We start from the raw sequence: 21679 nt of genomic DNA, 5'->3' as shown, positions 1-21679 counted from the left end.
TGTCAAGAATTCTGCAGATTTTATTTTCCAATTTTAAAAAATGTATACTTTAATGTCATACCACAAATTTTAACTAATCCAATCCCATAAGCTAAGATCCACAAGGCACATGATTTATATATGACAAGCTTAAAAGAGTGAAAATAGCCCTGGATCTAGAAGTTTAGCTCTGCTACTATGTCATAATGATTTCTAATATATGATGTATCTATGCAAGTAACTTTATAAAATAAAGTTACTTGTATAAATACACACAAGAAAGGTTTGAGGTCTTTTTACCAAACAAGTTAAAAAAAAAAATGTTCTAGTAAGCCTTTTACTTGTGCCAAGCACTGTACTAAGTGTGTGTGATATACAAAATATTTCAAACTGCTCAAAACTTCTGTGAGGTAGGTACTATTGTTTGTTCCATTTTATAAATGGAAACATGGGCTCTGGATAAGTCACTAGCTAATGCAATAAGTGACAATTATATAGTCTGACTTCAGAGATTCTTTCTTAATCACTTAGCTATACTCCTTTTTTTAAAAAAAGTATGTGTATACTCTTTTATCCTAGATAATAGTATGGGGAATTCCAGTAAGTAAAATAATTAGTTCACAATTTGTTACATGATTCATAAATATATAAACAGAAAATAATAAGGGAAATCAGTCCACAAACACCTGGAGAGAGTAACCATAAAAAGGCAGCTCCATCTCATTTCTAATAAGACTCCAAATGCCAATGATAGGAGAAAATAGCCAAAGTGGAATGTTTCTGACATTATGCATCAGAAAGGATGAGGTACATCATTAAGAAGCAAAGAATGAAAGGTCAACAGGAAAAGAAATGACTACTTTACCACGTTTAGCTTGGATTCCTAGTTGTAACATTTACCCCTGTCTCCAGTTTACCATATTCTCTAAATACACTATGACCCACCCTGGACTGATGGCTTCTTCAGGAACACTGAGAGAATTTGAAATACAGGAATCCTGATAATCCTTCATTTTTCGAGCATCCATTATAATCAAGCTGATGTTTTTATCCATCATCATTGTGTATAGTTTCTTTGCTGTGATTGTTCCTTGAAATTGAAGGAGACAGTAGAAGAGTCAAGAAAAACCCAGTTCCATGTGCTAGCATATTACTAAACACAGGACCAACATAGTTTTTTCTAGAAGAGCAAAATACATACTTACTTACCACTTATTATCTTTTAAGCTAACATTAAATATAATTTGTGTTGGTATTTATTAAGAAACCCATTCAGGGTTGGGGATGTGGTTCAAGCGGTATCGCGCTCGCCTGGCATGCGTGAGGCCCGGGTTCGATCCTCAGCACCACATACAAAGATGTTGTGTCCGCCAATAACTAAAAAATGAATATTAAAATTCTCTCTCTCTTTAAAAAAAAAAACAAAAAAAACCCATTCAGTGCTGTTTGTTTTTGTGACTAGAGACTGAACCCAAGCATGCCTTATCACTGAGCTATATCATCAGCCTTTTTATTTGTTAATTTTGAGATATGATCTTGCTAAGTCCCTGAGGCTAACCTTGAACATGCAATTCTGCCATAGCTGGGATTACAGGTACATTACGGTGCCAGACCAGTGCTCTCTTTATAAAGATTTAAATATCAAAACTTAGGCTGGGGACAGTGATAGAGACAGAGAGCTTGCCTAGCATGTGCAAGGCCCTGTGTTTCATCCCCAGCACCACTAAATAAATACATAAATAAATAAATAAAAACTTGCTTTTGAAGTTACAACTACATGTAGTGTTAGCTCTATTACTGGTATAATATAAGAGAAATTAATATACTTAACTATGAACATATTCTTGTTTTGTGTCACATTAGATTGGGTAGAGAGAGGTGGTGGAAGGGGGGATAAGAAGGGCAGCAGAATAAAATAGACACTAGTATTGCTATATGTATATACGTGTCTGTATAACCAATGTGAGTCTATAACCTGTACACTTGGAAAAATGAGAAATTATACCCCATTTGATTCAAATGTATGATATGTAAAGATCACTGTATTGTCATGAGCAACTAATAAAAAGAGAAAGAAAGAAAGAAAGAAAGAAAGAAAGAAAGAAAGAAAGAAAGAAAGAAAGAAAGGAAAGGTTCCAAAATTATAAGAACCACCGCCACCAGATCCAATATCATTTCCTTGTAGAATGGCTTCAATTTTAATAGAATTTGGACAATTTGGATAACCTAGCAATTTCATTAAAATTGAATACTGATTAAATCCTTAAGCAGTAATTAAAATAAACTGTGTTTTTATGAAAAAAAAAAATAAATAAATCTTTGACTACAAAAAAAAAAGACAGTAGAAAAATGCTTCCCAGGGAAAAAAAATCCATGGTTTGAAAATTCTCAAAAGATTCTAAATTCCTCTTTAAAAACTCCCAATGGAGTGTTTTGAAAAACTTTTAGATTTCCAAGTATTTCTACAATAATAAGCCAAAAACTTGTTATTAGTGTTCCACATGAGGGGAGGACAATTAAGGGCTCCTATTTTATTGGAATGTGGCCATGCTCATTTGTTTACACATGGTTTATGGCTACTTTCACTGTAATAGCTTACAGAAAAGACAAGGCTCTCCAGCCTAAAATACTGGCTACTAACCCCTTATGAAAAAGCTTGCCAATTCTCATTTTACTTGATACTCATTAGTTGGTTCCCACTCCAAAAGCAAGAAAAAATTATGTTTATCTAAGAAGTCTAACAAAAAAGAAACCAAAGCTACTGAAATTATTTATTTAATGGGGGTGGGAGGTCCTGACAAAATAAATATCCCCATGTTGCTATTTTTCCCTCAGCTGTACCACATAGAAAACACTACAAGGGAGTTTAGATATTTGAACAACTATTTCAGCAGTGGGCTATGGAAAGAAGGTAGTCTCAGTATTTCCTAAGCTAAAACACCTACAGCTGGCTAATACACTTTCTTTCCTCTCTGACGAATGAGATTATTTTGACAACAAAACAGACTAAACAAGCTGAGAATAACATTGAGAAGAATAAATTCTAAGCATGAGGAACTACAAAGCAACAAATGAATAAAATCTAATCTTAGAATAAATCAACAACACCTTAAATTATTCAGTTTATTTTAAACATTGTATGGCAATATTTTCAGTAAAGAATTTTAAGTCGACAACCTAGAGAGGAAAATAATAATACCTAATACTAAAAGTTTACTGTGGATTCTAAGAGTTTTACACAAATTAAATAATTCAATCTTACATGAACCCTATAAACAGGTTTCATTATCATCCCTACTTTACAGATGGAGAGAGTGAGGTAGAGGGGTTAAGAAACATGTTCAAGATCACTTGAAAATTCAGAGAAGGAGCTATTATTCAAATCTAGGCTAAGAGCGTGACTGCTGAGAGATCACGCTCTTAGCCACAATGCTAAACTTATATAGAAAACGAGTACAGCTGTAGTTTTGATGTTTTCAACTATGCATTACCATATTTTTATCATGTCATTCAGGCTAAAATTATTCATAAAGTAGTCCCCTTAATAAATAAATCTAGAACTCAAGACATTTTCAATATAAATATGCAGGCCAGGAAAAATGATAACACAGAGATTAGACACAATGCTAAGAATTACTGTATAAAATCTGAAGTTTATTCTTATTAAAAGAAGCTCTCAATAAGGACTTAAAAGAACTTCCTCTTTCTTTTCACTTACCTTTCTCTGAAGTTTCATTTTTCTCACTCTTTTCACCATTGATCTATTTCATAGAAAAAAAAATTTTCAACTTTCATATAAACAAAAGGTTCAATGTTAATACTTCATTGAAACAAAGTCTAAGAAAGGATGTGTGCCAAATAATGACATTTTATAAAAATACAGTATTTATAATAATATCATTACCAGGTCATGTTGGCAGTAGGCCACAGCTAAACTAACTAGCAGCATATCATAATCATAGAAAATTTCCTTAAAATTTTCTTCAACTGAAGGCCAAATTAATTTAAAAACACAATTACAGAAATTTAGTATTTAATAAGAAAGTGCTTCTTATAATGAAACAATTCTAGCTGTCCTAGTATCCTGTGTTACATAATTAAAGGAAAATGAAGTAATACAAAGAATTAATTACACAATTTACATTTTTTAACCAAGACAACATGTGATAATCCTATAAGATACTAACTCATCTTATTAGATAGAACACACTCAGACCTATCGATCAATTTTAGCTTCACTAATAAAAACATTAAAAATAAATGTATATTATGTGCTATCTACTATGATGCGAAGACACAACGTCATGTGTGGAACATTCTTGTCATGAAACAAAACTTGAAAATGACTATACAGAAAATAAAGGAAATATGGGATACAGAAAAATAAGTACACGAGAAAAGGAGGAAGCCATAAGATAAATAGAGAATAGGGCTCATTTTCCAATATTAAAACATCAAATACATGAAATGAAAAATGAGGGAAGAGAACTTAAGTGGAGATTAATTTAGAGACTTAAGACACACAGCAACCAAAAGACAATTTGTCTACATTGTTTGGATCCTGACTAAAATAAATCAACTCAAAAAAATCCTGTGATAACAAGTAGGGAAATCTGAATTAGATTATATTAGGAAATTATTGTTAATTTTGTAAGCTGGAAAAATAACATTGTAGTTATTAAGAAAATATTTTTTTTAGATAAATACTGAAATATCTAGGAGTAAAATGGTAATTTGGCTGCAATTTGCTTTAAAACACCCAGCAAAAGGACAGGAGACAAATTTAAAAGTATGGCAAAATGTTAATTGATTATTAAAGCTTCATGAGAGGGCTTCATTGTGTACTATTTTTAAATAAAAAGGCAAAATAAAGTAACAAAAAGTGATCACTTTTGGAAAGGTAACAAAGTGAAGAGTTAAGAAAGTTCCCTTCATATCGTATTCTCAAATCGTATTATTTGATAATACCAGCCATGTGACCCATAAATGAATATCTTCCAAAGGCAGTACTATTTCTCTCACACAGTGAGTTCCTAAAATTAAAAACCAGATTTCTATACTTCTTTTTATACAGTGCTTAGTCCAATGTCACTACTTTTTTTGGGGGGGGGAGTGCAATACTGGAGATTAAACCCAGGGTCTCACACATGCTAGGCAAGCACTTTGTCACTGAGCTACATCTTTAGCTGGCACTAATTAATGAAACTGATGATTCACATACAAATGAAAGCTGAAAGCTACAAAATACTAAGGAAAAAAAAGGAGAAAATCTCTCAAGGATTTAATAATGCAGAAGAAATTATATTTTAGGAAGAATGATTCTGAGGAAGTAAGGGAGATAGTGATAGAGTAAGTCACTGGTAGTTTTTGGAAAACAGATGATATAGCTGAAAAGATTAATAGTAGTAGCTAAACAAAATGGACAATGAGAAAGAGGAAGGGAAAATCAGAAAAAGAAGGAAAGAGCAAAAAGGAGTGAATGAGATTCCAGAAACAGATATTTAGCAACAAATAAAGCAGTATACCAAATCTTTCTTTTAATATGAATTTCATTATGAGAAAGAAGAAAAACCTTAAATATTATCTACTGAGTCCCAGAGTGGTTAAACAAGACTTGACACAACCCCAGAACTCAGATGTACTGAATCACAGCTCTTATCTCTCTCATCAAATCTACAATGACTGTTAAGAATATAATTAAATAGAACATACTGCTGTAAAAGCTCATAAAAAACCTAAAATCAACTGAAACTATAATATTTAATTCAACTTCAAATTAAAATACATTTACCCCTGTTGTCTAAAAGAACTTTATAGTGCTACCTTAACTCTCCATAAGCATATCATCTAACAACAACAACAACAACAACAACAAAAAAAAAAAAAACAGTCTTTTTACTTTACACAACAAATCTGAGATACCCTTTGGGTTTTGTTTTTGGAATCCAACATAGTCTCCAAAGAACCTTTAGACGATGCACTACTATCCTCTCTTCCTGCTTCCTGCCTTTTCTGTTGCTGCAGTTGCTCTTCCTCCTGTCTGTCCTTTTCTTCAAGTTTTTTCCGAACTTCAGCTTCTTCATATCTAGTTAAAAAAAGAAGATGTCTTTTACTACCATGAGAGTGGAAAGCAAAGGAGTTCACATTTTTAAAAAATTGGTATCCTGCATTGGAAGTATTTTGTGGCTGTATAATCTCTCTCTCCATTTGCAATCTAACTCTGCTAGAGCTTCATTATAAACCACAGCTCATATATTTGTCCTCTGCGGCTATCAGTACATTCATTTTAAACTGCCAAAAAATCTTGAAAGTCTACATTCTCAAGTTGAAAGTAACTTAATGTTCTTGTCTCTATTCCTCTATTTTCAATCTTTTTCCTTTTTCAAGTGATCCTCCCACCTCAGTGCCTTGAGTAGATGAGACTACAGGCGTGTACCACCACACCCACCTGGTACCATTTCAATCTTTTAATGATTCAAGATTTATAAGCACCCCTAATTCTTTCTGCAAAACAAACAAATGTCAAATATTTACACGTGTAAATATTTTTAAATGACCACTTAAAAATGTATAACACCACAGGGGAGGAGGGAGTATTATCAAGGTTAATAGATTTTTTTTTTAAAGGAGGACTGAATTTTCCATTTTGTTAGCAGATGTCCAAGGACTATGGAATGGTTTCTTATGAGATTATAAGCAATGTGGGAAGAAATGTATGTTATCAAGAACCTATATAATCTTGTTTGCCTTGAATATCACCAGCAATGTTTGGCAATTTCAAGTTTAAGTCAGAGAAAGAGAGGAAAAGAAAGAAGAGGAGGAAGAAAAATGAATGATTAACAATTGACTAAGGTCAATTAAAAATGAAAAGAGTTTTCATTTTTTGTTATATACATACATTTTATATACTCTCTTGAATGTATAGTTCTCAATGAAAATTTTGTAAATAAACAAATAACTATACAAAGGAAATGGTGACAACTCAAAGAATTTTGCCAAATTTATTTATTAAAAATTTTAAGCCTAGGGCTGGGGTGGTAGAGTGCTTGCCTTGCATGTGTGAGGCACTGGGTTTGATTCTCAGCACCACATATAAATAAATGAATAAAATAAAAGTCCATCAACATCTAAAAAAACATTTTTTTAAAAAATTTTAAGCCTAATTTAAGAATGCCTTCTAGTCTTCTAATTGTTCCTCACACATCACCAACATCAGGCTAATAGTGACCAAAATGTATTATCAATAAGATATTTCCAATTTGATAAGCACCCACTTAACAAGAAATTAAACTTTTAGATGTTACACAAGGCTTAGGTATTTCTTAAGGGGAATGAGTATAAGGAAAATGGTGCTTATCTAAATCCTTGAGCTACTTTTATCCTTATGCTTAGCAATTATTTTTGAATAATTTATTTCAGTGGTTGAAATGATCACTAAGATTTGATAAAAACATGGTGATGATAACTACCTCACACTGTTTTTAAAAATACCATTCTACCGCTGGGTGCGGTGGAACATGCCTATAATCCCAGGGGCTCAGAGACTGAAGCAGGAGGATCTCAAGTTCACAGCCTGCCTCAGCAAAAAGTGAGGCACTTAAGCAATTCAGTAAGACTCTTTCTCTAAAATACAAAATAGGGCTAGAGATGTGGCTCAGTGTCAAATGCCCCTGAGTTCAATCCCCGGTAAACAAACAAACAAAAAACAAACCATCCTTTCTCTTCAAAAAAATAAAGATGGGAGCTGGGTGTAGTAGAGCTTACCTGTAATCCCAGCCACTCGGGAGACTAAGGCAAGAGAACCACAAATTACAGGGCCCAAGTTCCTGAGCCATACTCTGCCTCAAAATAAAAATAAAAAGGGGTGGGGGATATAAGTTCAAGGGCATAGTACCCCTGGGTTCCATCCCTAGTGCTTATTAAAAAAAATTAAAAAGATGGGGGTATTCTGATTTTTGGTAATAGCTTAGTAGTTCCTATTGTACTGAATGGATCAAAGAAAACTACAAAATCCGGGCAACATAAAAACTGGATAGCAACCATAATCAGGCAAGTAGTAGGTGTTGATGCTTGAAGAAAGTGAGATTCCCATTTTTTACAGCTGAACACCTAAAAACTACACCTTTGTTGATGCTGGAAGCAGCTAAAACTCCAACAGAAATCCTAATTCCAGAGAGCCAGAGTTCCAATTTCTTTGTACAAATTTGCCTAAATCTCTAGTTGATACCTGAACTAACCTTGTACAGGGCAGACACTAAGGAGATAAGTTTTTCTTTCAGCTAAATCTAAAAGAATTGAAAAGACATTTCATCATGATAGAGCTTAAAAATTGGAGTCTAACCAAGTAAACTGTCTATAATAACAAAAGAATCAACACTATTCAGAGGAATAAATAGATGCAGAGCCTCTACATGTGTCATTCACAATTTCTAAAGTTATTGGACATACGAAAAAAGAAAACGTGACCACACTTAAAGAGAAATGGTAAACAATGCAAATTGACTCTGAAATAACCCTGATGATGGACTTAGCAGACAAAACTCAAAGAAGATGAAGGATATAAATTGGAGGGGCTGGGGTTGTGGCTCAGCAGTAGAGCCTAGCCTGTGCAAGGCACTGGGTTCGATCCTCAGCACCACATAAAAATAAATAAATAAAATAAAGGTACTGTGTCCAACTTATTAAACAACAACAACAACAACAACAACAAACAAAACAAAACAATGGAGGTCACAAGACACTGAAATATCTTTAAAGTATTAGAAGAAGTAAGGGGACCTATCAAATCAGAATCCTGTAATTCATGAAAGGATAAATCCTGTTATCCTAAAAATATCTTTTAAGAATAAAGATGAAGCCAAGCATGGTGGTACAAGCCCATAATCCAACAACTGCAAAGCTTAGGCAGGAGGATCACAAGTTCAAGGCTAGCCTAGGCAATTTAGCAAGACCCTACCTCAAAATAAAAACAGAAGGGCTCCAGGCTCAATCTCCAGTGCTGAGGGGAAAAAAGGGAAAGAGAGGGAAGGAGGGAAAGAGGAGGGAGCATGCTCCTGCACACACATAGGAATATGAAATAAAGATATTTTCAGATAAACAAAAATCAAGAATTTGTTCCCAACAAACTACTAGAAGTGTTAAAGGAAGTTTTCAGGCCAAAGGAAATGTTTCTAGATGGACTTGTATCTAAAAGAAATAGAGAATACCAGAAATGGTAAATATAAGGGTGAATATAAAGGAGTATTTTTTTCTCTTAATTTTTAAAAACACATATGATGTTTAAAGCAAAAATTATAACCCTGTTTTGGGGGAGGTTCTAGTGTTTGTTTACATATGTGACAACTAATGCATAAAGGATAAAGGGTGGTAAACAGATTTATATTGCTGCAAATGAAAGAAATCCCTGGAGAACCTATTTTTTAAGAATGTAATACATTTAAAAACTAGTTGATCACATGGAATTCAAAAAAGAATAATTCAAAGGCAAGAAATTATGAAAAACACATGACACAAAAGAAAACAATAGTAAATGACAGAGCTAAGCACAACCACATCAAAAACTACATTAAATGTGAATAGATAAAACACTACCAATAAAGAGACAGAAACTGTCAAAAATGAATGAAAAAGTGAGATACAATTATATGATATCTACATGAGATGGTCTTAAGAATAGATATTGGCAAAGCTCAAAGTAAATGGAAAAACATGCAAACAATACACATATAAAAACTGAAGTAACCTTGAAGTAGTCTTCAGAATACAGAATATTCCCAGATTTAAAGAGGGATATAATGATAAAAAGGTCAATTCAAACTGGGCACAATGGCACACAATGGCACAAGCCTACAATCTCAGTGACTTGGAGACTTAGAGGCAGGAGGATCACAAGTTGGAGGCCAACCTTAGTGAAAACCTGTCTCAAAATATCATGGGGCTGTGGCTCAGTGGTGGAATACTCTGGGTTCAATCCCTATTACTGCAAAAAATAACTAACTAAATAAAGACCAATTCATCAGGAATTTATAATAGCAATAGATGTTTACATGCCTAGAATTAGAATTTCAAATACATAAAACAAAAACTGAAAGAATTAAAGAGAAAAATAAATACAGTATTTAGCACCCTCTTAGTAACTGTTACAACTTGGCCAAAACCAAACAAATAATATCCCCACAAACTCAATAAGTTAAAAACAACAAAAAAGATAAGAGAAGATCTAACCATAACTCAACCACTCTGACCTAAATGACACACATATGGTTCTATAATTTAAAAATTGTTTGTGAACCCACTCTCCCACCAAACTCATGATGAAATTTAATCCCCACTGGGTAGAAATTTAATGAGACTATGGAATTTAATGGTAGGCCATTTGGGAGATAATTAGGATTAGATAAAGTCATTGTGGTGGGACCACCATGACTGAATATTGATGGCTTTATGAGACCAGAAAGGTCCTCGCCCAAGACTGCACCATGCTATTTGACCTTTCAGCCTCCAAAACCATGAGCTAAATAAACCTCTGTACACAGTCTATCTTTGTATTTCATTGTATTGACACAAAATGGATTAATAATACACAGAGAACACTTTATTCACAACTGTAATTTTCAAGTACATATAAGACTATTCACTAAGATAGACCATATGCTGAGATATAGTATAATAATACATTTAAAGAGACTGAATATCTCTGACCACAGTGAAATTAAGTTAGAAATCAATAAGATATCTAGAAAAATCTCATATATTTGGAAATTAAACAACACACTTCTATACAATCCTAGGATCAAGGGGAAAAAATCACAAGGGAAATTTTAAAATATTTCCAAATAAATTATAAAACTCTGCAGAGAGAACAATATACTATTAGATTTATAAAAATCCATGTTAAAATAAAATAAATAGAAATAAAAGTGAACAACTTCATATAGGATTTTACAAAAGCAGAGGTTTCACCAGATTACACCTGTTCAACAAACAATATTTATTGATATAAGGATTCTGAAATCTCCAACAGGACCACCTTCTTATTGTATTTGCTTCCTCAATTTCCCTATGCACTGTTTGAAAACTTGCTGACAGAAGAACAAGCAAGTACCATCACTGGCTATGTCAATGAAACAGCAACTCCAGATTTTTCTGCCTATTTCATATGCCAACATCTATTTTACAGTTATAAAACAGAAATGAAAGACTTGGGACAAGGAACAAAACTGTGCAGATGTTTCACCTAGACTCATTAATGTAAGTCATTAGAAAGCCAAAAAGAACAGTGCTGCAGAACAAGGCTGCTTCCATTGTTAATGACAACAGCAAATACTTACTGAGCATCCACTACACGCCAGGCATCAATCTAAGTGTTTGTATGTGTGTTAATTTGCTTAATGCGTTAAAAAAACTCTGAGGTGGGGTTTATTCTTATCCCAGTTACAGATGAAAAGACAGGCAGAGGAAGACTAAAGTAACTTGCCCAAGATCACACAATTAGTAAGTACAAATGGAATTCAAACCCAGGGAGTCTGGCTCCACACACTTACCCACTGCTATACATCTCTTCTCTAGTAGTACTCTATGCTGGAACAGTATGTGAACTGACTGCCCTAAGAAGTAAGCATAGTCAGGCTGGCAGAAATGAAGAAACTTAAGATTCCCTTTATTCCTGAAAAGAAATTTTTTTTTGGTACCAGGGACTGAATCCAGGGGCGTTTTACCACTGAGCTACATCCCCAGGCCTTTTTTTTGCTAAGTTGCTTAGGGCCTCACTAAGTTACTGAGGCTGGCCTCGAACTCGCAATCCTCCTGCCCAGACTCAGTTGCTGGGATTACAGGTGTACACCACTGTGCCCAGGACCTGTTTTCTTTTTGATATATTCACATCTCACTCCCTACCTTGCTGTTTGCTCCATTTCTACATTAGAGTGGTAAATCCACTTAAATACAGTTGATGATGCTTCCACTTCAGAGCCTCAATTAGTAATCTGAAATGAGGTCAAGGCTTGCTCGTCATCTGACAGACTTCTGGTTCCTTTACCTGCCTATTTAATTTCTTGAGAATTCTGATACCACCAGAGTTGGTAAAAATTAAATCTAAGAGAACCCCTAACATGGATGTGAAAGAAGTGGGTAAATCAATAAATGTTTAAACAAATATTCCATAATGATAAATGTTGCTGAAATGCTTTCCACATACTAATTAGGTCTTTTGGTTAAAGTGTTTTGGGAATCTGGAACTATGCCTGCTAGGAGAGGGAAGATAGATTGCATGATACCAGATGACCAGGCAAACTAGCAGAAAATTTACCCAATGTGTCTAGGGCTTTCATCTTAAAGTTAAAATATATCTTCCAAAATTTAGACAGAATAGTTTCGAATTTCTTTCTCAGACTGCTGGCCTGATGAAAGGAAAATCCTACTATGTACAGATTTAAAAAACTTAAAAGGAGAAGAGGTCTGTGGGTGACTTATTAGAGAATTATTAAGGATAAATGAGAAGATAGATATGTTAATACAGAACTGCTCTAAATGTCAATGAAAAAACCAAACATATATGGCAAGAAGCAAGAGGACATTTAGGGAGAAAAACAAGAATGAAATGATTCTCCCCACCTAGATACAAATTAATCTACAAATCAGGAAAAATTCAGTGTACATTCAAAAACCTTGAACTGGGGTCTAAGAGCTCATTCAGCAATAACAACATTATTGTAAAATAGGTCATCCTATTACTGTGTAAAAGTAAATATTTGAATATTGAATTGTTCTCATTGACTTCCTTCATAAGAACAGAGTTTTTAAAGAAAAAAGGTGTCATTTTTTTTTCAAGAAGGATCTGCCTTTATATGTATATAGTTCTGATGCTATACTCTGCAAAACAATTCTTTTCACTTGAACACTGCACATTTATCTAAAAGAAATACAGGTAACAAAATGGATCTCATAGTCAAGATTCACTGTACTAGAAGTTTTTAAAAATCTTATAATCAAGGTCCCTTTGCCCAGTAATAAGTTATAGTTATGAGGATTAAAAAGAGTTATATAAAGATCTTCTTTAACCTACATAACTTCTGTGTGAATCATCATACATTTATTAATTTGCCTTCTGAAGAATTCAGCAACCACAAGATTTTCCTCTCTTCTTTATTACAAAAACAATAGAATATCAATAGTAAATAAACACTTTAAAATAGATACATTATTAATAATCCTGCCACCCAAGCTGGGGTTGTAGCTCACTGGTGGAGCACTTGCCTCACATGCATGGGGCACTGGGTTCAATCCTCAGCACCACATAAAATAAATAAATAAGATGAAGATATTGTGTCCAGCTGCAACTAAAAAAGTACTTTAAAAAATAATAATCCTGCCACCTGAACTCAAGTATTTAATTTTTGGTGTTTTTGTCTTTTAAAAATACATGTTTCAGGGGCTGGAGGCATAGCTCAGTGGTGGAGCACTTGCCTGGCAGGGGGAAGGTCCTGATTTGCTTCCCAGCAACAACAAAAAAAAGTTTCAATCTTTCTTTTTAAAAGAATGTTTTAGAATACAAGTAATATGATACATTCTCAGTGGAAACGAAAGTTCAAACCATAAATACATTGGCCTGGTTAAACCTTCTGGTTTCCCTCTTCTCTCTACCATTTGTGTTGTTAATTTCTCAGTATGCCCCTTTTCACTAGCCAGGCTTTGGCAGCATGTATTGCTTGAAACCAGTTCCACTGTTCTCCCCTCAATATGTCATATTACTAGGAATGTTTTTAAATTTATCCATCAAGAATTCTTATGCTGCAGATGTGGGCAGAAATTCATTTACTATGGTCTATATGACACCATTAAATTGTCTATAATAGCAATAAACTAAAAGCCGAAACACACCATTTGACATCTGTAATCATTTTAAGCCTGGTAAGACAGTCATAGCAAATTCCAGAATCAGATCTTTCTGTAAACATAAATAACTTTTGCAACTATAGGCAAATGAAAAGTAAGAGTAAATACTTCATTTCCTTAAGACCAGTATCCAGTAGCACAGTATAACATGGAGCATGTGAAGAATTAAATTTTTCTGAAGAATACAATCAGAAATTTACAAATATTTTAACTTAAAAAAATTGGACCGGAGTTCTAATTTAATATACCAACACTTACCTTTACAATCTATCATTCTAAATACTTTTAAAATTCCAATAAAAAATACTGATAGTAACATATGAACTATAGGTGATATAGAAAAATATTCTAATTTCTGTGTCCCAGTTAACAGAAATCTTAATTCTAGGAACTTGGATATTTTACACATGATAAGATATAAATGGACAAATATTTTTATAAGTTAAATTTACATTCTTTTCAAGATTTGATAATAATGTCTGTACCTCAGTTTAAGGCTTTCAGAGAGTTTTTCAGCTTCTTCTATAGCTTTTTTGATGTTTGTAGGTCCAAGTATTGAATGAAAGTACTCCTAAAATTACAGGAAAACCATGCCATACCATTAGTACTGGGTACTGCACATAGCACTGATGTTAAAAATACTAAAAACATGGTGCTTACATAAAGCAGTGTTTTTGAAACAAAAACATTATTATAATTGAGACACCTTGAAAAGCTTTTCACCCACAGAAATGCACAATTTATTCTCCAAATGTCTCCAAAAGTATCTCCTCATACCATTAGCATGCTAAAAAAACCCCACAATACCTTCTGATTTTTTCCAATGCACAGGCTATAAAGGTACTATGTCCTTTCCTAGAGAAAGTTTGCTAAATTAAGTTTAACCTAAATCTTAAATATTTGGTAGTATAAAGAGTGAGAAATACAAGTTTCTGAAAAAATTGACATATATTCTGTCCCTACCTAATTAAGGGGCAATATACTTAGTGAATTAAATTTAATACCTCACATACTTGAGATACACTAGAGAGGTTAGACTAAAACAAAAACAAACAAACAAACAAAAAAACAGTTGTAAGAACTCTAGACAGAGCAAATGAAAATAATCCTTTTATTGAAAGCCAAGAACTGAATAACTGTAGCATATACAGTAACAGTCTAGGTTACCTGAGCCTTTGCAGGCAGCTTCCTAACCTGAACTTCTGCCACTTTCACCTACATATTCCCTTTGGAAATGTAACAGACACTGTGGGAATGGAAAAATCTCTTTATCAATTAAAATTTACTCCCAACCTGCTCAAGGGGAAAAAAGGTTAGCTAGAAAAAACAGTCCCAACCTTATCAAAGAAAAAACAACCACTAGCTTCTAAAACTATAACAAAAAGTAAGGTAGTACATAAAATAGTAAATAGTAAACTAGTACATAAAAATAGACCTATCACAATGGCAAAAAAAGCAAACACCAGATTTGTCCAAATCTCAAATCTCAAATAGCTGGGTGGGGGGATGCATGCCTATAATCCCAGCTCCATGGGAGGCTGAGGCAAGAGGATCACAAGTTTGAAGCCAGTCTGGGCAACTTGGCAAGATCCTGTCTCAAAATAAAATTAAAAATAAATATAAAGGCCTGTGGACTTACCTCAGTGATAGACAGCTTGCCTAGCATGTAAAAAGCCCTAGGTTCTATCCCTAGTATCAAAAAAAATTTAATTAATTAAAATGTATTTTAGTAAGCAATGTTTATGCCTTTGTTTTGTTTTTTTGCAGTACCAGGGATTGAACTCAGGGGCACTCTACCACTGAGCTATATCTCCAGCCCTTTTTATTTATTTTTTTGTCTTGAGACAGGGTCTTCCTAAATTGCTGAGATTGCCCTCTAACTTTCAATCCTACGGCCTCAGCTTCCCAACTCACTGGGATTACAGGTGTGTACCACTGCACCCAGTTTACACTTTCTTTAGGCAATTCCATATTAACAGATTTTAACCAGCATACAAGAAGTTTGAATTTAGGCAGACCTCTGCTTCTCATCTGCAGATAAGTATGTCTAAAAATCTTAAAAAATGTTTTTCTCTAACAAGTGTGGTGACTCTTGCCTATCATCCCAATAATTTAGGAAGCTGAGGCAGGAAGATTGCAAGGTTTGAGATGAGCCTCAGCAATTTATTGAGACCCTCAGCAACAGAATGAGAAGCTGTCTCAAAATAAGAAATAAAAAAGGACTAGGGATGGGGGCACTGGGGAAGCAGCTCATGGTGGAACGCTGGCCTGAAGCATACAAGGCCCTGTGGTTGGCTGAGGAACACCACCAAAAAAAAAAAAAAAAAAAAAAAAAAAAAGGACCGGGGATATAGCTCAGTGGTAGAGTATCCCGGATTTAATCCCCAACACAAAAATACATAAATATATAAAAATGTTTCTCTCATGGCCAGATCAATTCATCCATTTGTGGACAAGCAGATGAACTTCCAAATGCAAAAGGACACTTTTTCAAAACTAGGTCTAAAACTTGGTAAATATTTTCAGCATAATTTCACTGGTGGGGAAAAACACTAACAGTGACTTATCAACATTAACTACAACATTAAAATTATCTCTTAAGTAACAACCAAAACAAATTATACTAGTCATGCTATTCTAGGGGAAAAAAGGTAACTTCAAATAAGAGAAATTTTGTTATAAGTTAATTTAAATGAGACAAGCCAATTTGACCACCAGAGAGTAAAATAAAAATCTGAATATTAAGAATAGCTTCTTATCAGTTAGTAAATCTATAGACACCCCTTTGCTACTATTGTGTGAGAGCAAAATCATTCCTAAGATGAAACCAGGGCTGGGGATGTAGCTACATGGTAGAGCACTTGCCTAGTAGCATGCTTAAGGCCTTGGGTATAATCCCCAGCAGGAAGAGAAAGGAGAAAAAAGTGGAAACCAATACAACACACTTCCTCTTTCTTAATATGACCTCTACATTCTTTGCCTGTTTCTAGTACAATTAAAAATGAAACCATTTTCTCCATCAACACCTATGCTAGTCTTCATTTACATTGCCTCCATCCTCCATCACTACCCATGGCTTCAACAAATGAAAGGTTAACAACACCTATTCAACAAATCAAGAGCAGAACATAATTTAAAATTAAAGGGTTTTAGAAGTGATCAGTATTAATGTTATAAGCTGAGATCTAATTTAACACATGAGTAAACTCAATTCTTCCACTTCCACCTGACCTGCCAATAATTTATTAAAACAGAAAGCAGATTATGAATCTTTATTGCTATAAACTTGTACTAATCCAAGGTCAAATAAAAGTGCATGCATATGGGAACACACATGTATATACATACATATATATTTAAAAATAGTAAAACATATCTTTAGTTTGCTTTTTCTATCAATATAAGAGTTGGAACTTGACGTTGTATAATGTGATCTAAATTTTGTTGTTAGGCTAGGGATGCAACTTATTGGTACAGCACCTGCTTAGCATGACTGAGGGCCTGGATTCAATCCCCATCACCACAAGGGGAAAATAAAAAGAGGCGGCAGAAAGGAAAAGAAATATCATTGTTATTAAAACCTTTAGGGGAAATCCATCATTCCATTATGCAAAAACAGCAAATAAAAAATGCAAAAATAAAAGGTACCTGCTGTTGCTTGAAATCAGGTCTTTTTTTGATCAGATTATAAACAGACACATATTTCATATATAGAACATAAGCCCTTTCCTCATCACGATCTAATCTGCATTCTTCTGCTGCCTTGAAGATCTTCAGGGCGCTGTGTACATAACTTAAAATTAAGAGGAAAAATAATTAAAATACTTGACATTTGGGAAAAAAATTATAGGTCATATATAAATTTCACAGATAACCTTGATAGAGTAAATGTCATGATTTAGGTTGAACTACTTCAACTGGTACATAGTTAGATATGTTTGGATGTAAACAACTTAAACCACTTCCTCTGGGGTACGGGTGATCTCAGATATAAGTCAGACACTGCCAGAAAGGAATGACCCATTTTAGGTCCTATTTCAAAAATCCTTCTGTCCTTCAGCTTTGAGAAAGCTTAAAAGTGGCTTTATCTTTCCCACTGTTTCTTATTAGAAAGTCACATACAAGAGTTAAATAGAACTGCTTTCCTTGTCATCCATCAATACCATCAACTTAGCCCCTAAGAAATAATTCACAATCCCTCTTAATCTTCCCAAAAAAGGTTATCTTAAAAAAAAAAAAAAAAAAAAAAAAAGCCCATTTTTGTCTTGGTAACATTTAGAAATTTCAGTTCATTTTGGGATTTTTCTTTCCTGATCTTTTTAAGCATTTTTACCTTTCTCTTGTAATTTTTGATGTTTTGTTTTCTTCCCATCTTCAATTTATTTCCCTTAAAAAAATGATTCATTAAGATGTCTCTGTGCATTCATAGGTTTCCATGGACATCTATTTATTGGTCCATTTGAGATCATACATATCAATATTGAGACCCTCCTATGTATCTTGTCATGAAGTACCTATTTTCCCCCTTAATTTATAAAGTCTGCTTTCCCAAAATATGGGGGATATGGTGTCTAGGTCCACTTTGCTTTTGAAAAACTCATTTTTGATGCTATAATAATGTGGTTACTTATTTATCTCTTAATCTCCTTTGTTGGTCAAAATAAATTCAGAATAAAAGTTCTGTTATTGTCTTCTGTCCCTTAACAGAGATATAACTAACTGGTTTACAATTTTATTAAACATCATTTTTAGCAAAATTATATTTCCAGTAAATACTGAAATAACCAGATGACTTTATATTTTATTCAGGCCAGATTCTATAATCTCTATCAAGAAGGCATCATCTCTAGCCCTGCCTCTGCAGGTAGATGGATCCTCAAAAACAAAAATACATAGAATAAATCATTAAGTTAAAAGCCAAGGTTGAACTGACACAAGATAATACCTTACTGAATAGTGAACAAAAACTACCTATTACTTCTCTTTTGATCAAAGAAAGATTATGCTAGCATCATAACTCACATGTGGAGTAACAAGAATAAACATCATTTTTATAATGTTTTATGAAAAGACAATGGTTTATAAAACCCTCAATATTCTTTGTCTCTTAAACATATGATCTACTATACATACTGTCCAGAAAGCAGTTATTATGCATATAAGCAGAACATATACATAATCTGTGAAGATAAAGTTAAGAACTTCTCTAAAGTCTTACTGTATTCATGTGATGGTATTATTTTTCAAATAAACTTTAAATTGACTATTCATCTAACTTGAATAAGGAAATGAACTAAAATTAATATGATTCAATCAAACTAGCAGAGGATACATACCTCTTAGTGCTTATTTTCTCTGGTTTAACTTCTGTCTTCTTATTGAGGTCTTTTAGTGAAGAACTGAGGTAGAGTTCCTTAGGAACTGAAGCTACAGCAGGCATGATGAATAATCTTTACTTATCCACTTTCACAATGGGTGGTGTATTTAATGAAAAATAGTTGTTTCCTGAAAAAAAACAAATAATTCCACTAATTTTCCCCACTCACAATAAAGCAAAAGAGCAGTTAAAAAACTCTTGGGCTGGGTGTATGGCTTAGTAGTAGACACTTGCCTAACATGGTTCAAACCTATGTATAAGTAAGCAAACAAAACAAATCAACAAAAAGCTTCTAAACTGTATTCTTTGCAAACAGAGTTAATTTTAAATGATCTTGAATATCTATTTGGGGAGTTCAAAAACATAAGGTATAAATAAACAATTTTTTTCAAATTTTCATTAAATGAATTATTTGTATCATTTTGCATTATTAGGAAATTTAGCTGTTAAATTAACCAGCAGTAAGAAGAATAAGAGTTTTTACAGTTTTCTTCTATTAAGACTACATTAATGTACAGATCACAAGTAGAGGACATTTTCATCCAGAAATACTTTTTTCTCATTGATAATATCAGGTTATAAAAAAAAAAAAAAGCAAGTTGTAGGCAAGGCCATATTATACAGAGCTAGGAAAAAAAGAACATGTTTATTTCTACCAGAAAACATTAATGTACTCTAGTTTACTTTGTAAAGGTCTTTGATGTTTTGTGACTTTTTTTTGTTTCCTTGTATGCTCTGGAAAATTCTGAACAGGAAGATAGAGCAGGTAGTAAAAAATGAAGATAAGAGGAAGAATGGCTAGGAATGTATCAATTTATCAATTAAGTTGTGATATGTGTGTATGCATAGCAGGTATGCTTGCAGATGGGGCAGATCAGGGGAGATCGCCAAATGGGGATTCTTGGCAAGACCGTATGTGTCACCAAACAAAAACTTCAAGGACCCAAATAACTTTATACAAAAATTAATGTTAAAGATAAAGCATAAGCAGCAATATAATACAATATACTATGATATCAAACTATGGAGTTATAAATAATGTACTATAAGTACAAATAACGTAATATAAGAAAAATTAAGAGAGAAAATTAAGTATGACTACAGACTACAGAGATCTTGGAAGTGATCACAAAAGAGAAAGCAGTTGATATACCGATGATAGAAAGCTTCCAATAGAGGTAAGGAACAATATGAGGAAAGAGTTAAGAAAGTAAAACATATCTTTAGAAATTAGCTGTTACAGAGAATGAACAAGATCTACTAAGCAGCAAAACCTGAAAAAATAGTCTTGAAACAGATTTTTTTAAAAAGACCTTGAATGTCACACTGAAGCATTTGCTTTGTTCTTTGAAGGTAATGAAGAGCCACAAAAAGATCTTGAAGAGAGTTATGCTATCCAAATTAACAAAGAGTACAAACTTAGGCTTAAGAGACTGAAAATAGGAAAAACACTAGTTATCTATTACAATGATCCTAGGCAAAGATGACGAAGGTCAGAACTAGGGCAGCTGAGATGGAATGGGAGGCAGCAGATACAAGAAACACTGCAAAGATATAATGACAGAACTTGGCAAAATGATTAGACATAAGGAAGAAAAGTATAGGGATAACATTATGATGTCACCAAGGATTTTGGCAAGAGCTTCTAGGAGAAAAATTATACTTTTTAAGTTGCCTTTTCTGTCCTTATCTGATTTTTGAGAAGAGTTCAACAATGTTCTCCAAAGTCCAAAGAACCAGTTGCTTCTATTTTTATTTACAAAATTGTATATGTTATTCCGTGGAATTACGATGCTGGGTGTTTATTTATTTATTTATTTATTTTTAAGAGAGACAGAGAGAGAGAGAGAGAGAGTTTTTGAATATTTATTTTTTAGTTTTCGGCGGACACAACATCTTTGTTTGTATGTGGTGTTGAGGATCGAACCCGGGCCGCACGCATGCCAGGTGAGTGCGCTACCGCTTGAGCCACATCCCCAGCCCAACGATGCTGGGTGTTAAAAATACTTCCAGCATTGTTTTAATTGCTCTTTCACTTCCACAAGCACATGTTAATGCAGAAGTCAAACAGAGGGTAAGTTTTTTTTTTTTTTTCCCCTTAATCAAATGAGAAAGCAAAGAAACATATCCAACCTAAACATAATTATTATATTTTTGATGTCATCTGCATTTTGCCATTAAAGAAAACTCAATATGAACCGACATAAATAAATCAATGCCAAAATAACTAAATGAATTTCCTTATTTTGGTTGCAATAGTTTAAAACAAAGAAAAAAGCAGTAGCAACAATGGCAAGCCAACTGATTCCTATTCAAGAATACATGTTCATTAGCTACGGATGTTAATTTATGGATTCTGTTTGGATCTAGAACAAACTAAATATAATAATATATTTATGTTATGCTTCAAAAAATCACAAATTTAAAGAA

The 21679-nt window shown here is 33.5% G+C and overlaps 1 protein-coding gene across 2 annotated transcripts in view; it reads right to left on the bottom strand.

Moving 5' to 3' along the window:
- Usp8 (ubiquitin specific peptidase 8) overlaps positions 1–21679 on the bottom strand; it is a 56547-nt gene that overhangs the window by 27344 nt on the left and 7524 nt on the right. The window contains exons 2-7 of one of the 2 annotated variants that reach the window (XM_076850772.2): positions 19209–19377; positions 17521–17665; positions 14358–14443; positions 5902–6064; positions 3698–3740; positions 925–1069 (exon numbers count right to left, since the gene is read on the bottom strand). In XM_076850772.2, the coding sequence (XP_076706887.1) occupies positions 925–1069; positions 3698–3740; positions 5902–6064; positions 14358–14443; positions 17521–17665; positions 19209–19312 (686 nt within the window). In that variant the 5' untranslated portion in view covers positions 19313–19377. Of the gene's footprint in view, positions 1–924; positions 1070–3697; positions 3741–5901; positions 6065–11522; positions 11586–14357; positions 14444–17520; positions 17666–19208; positions 19378–21679 lie in introns of those variants that run through there. The other variant, XM_076850773.2, reaches the window with a different exon arrangement.

The sequence above is a fragment of the Callospermophilus lateralis genome, chromosome 3 (assembly GCF_048772815.1).
Source record: "Callospermophilus lateralis isolate mCalLat2 chromosome 3, mCalLat2.hap1, whole genome shotgun sequence".
In the NCBI taxonomy this organism is placed as follows: domain Eukaryota; kingdom Metazoa; phylum Chordata; class Mammalia; order Rodentia; family Sciuridae; genus Callospermophilus; species Callospermophilus lateralis.
The sequence above is the reverse complement of the archived record's forward strand: the minus strand, read 5'-3'. Positions and strand labels throughout refer to the sequence as shown.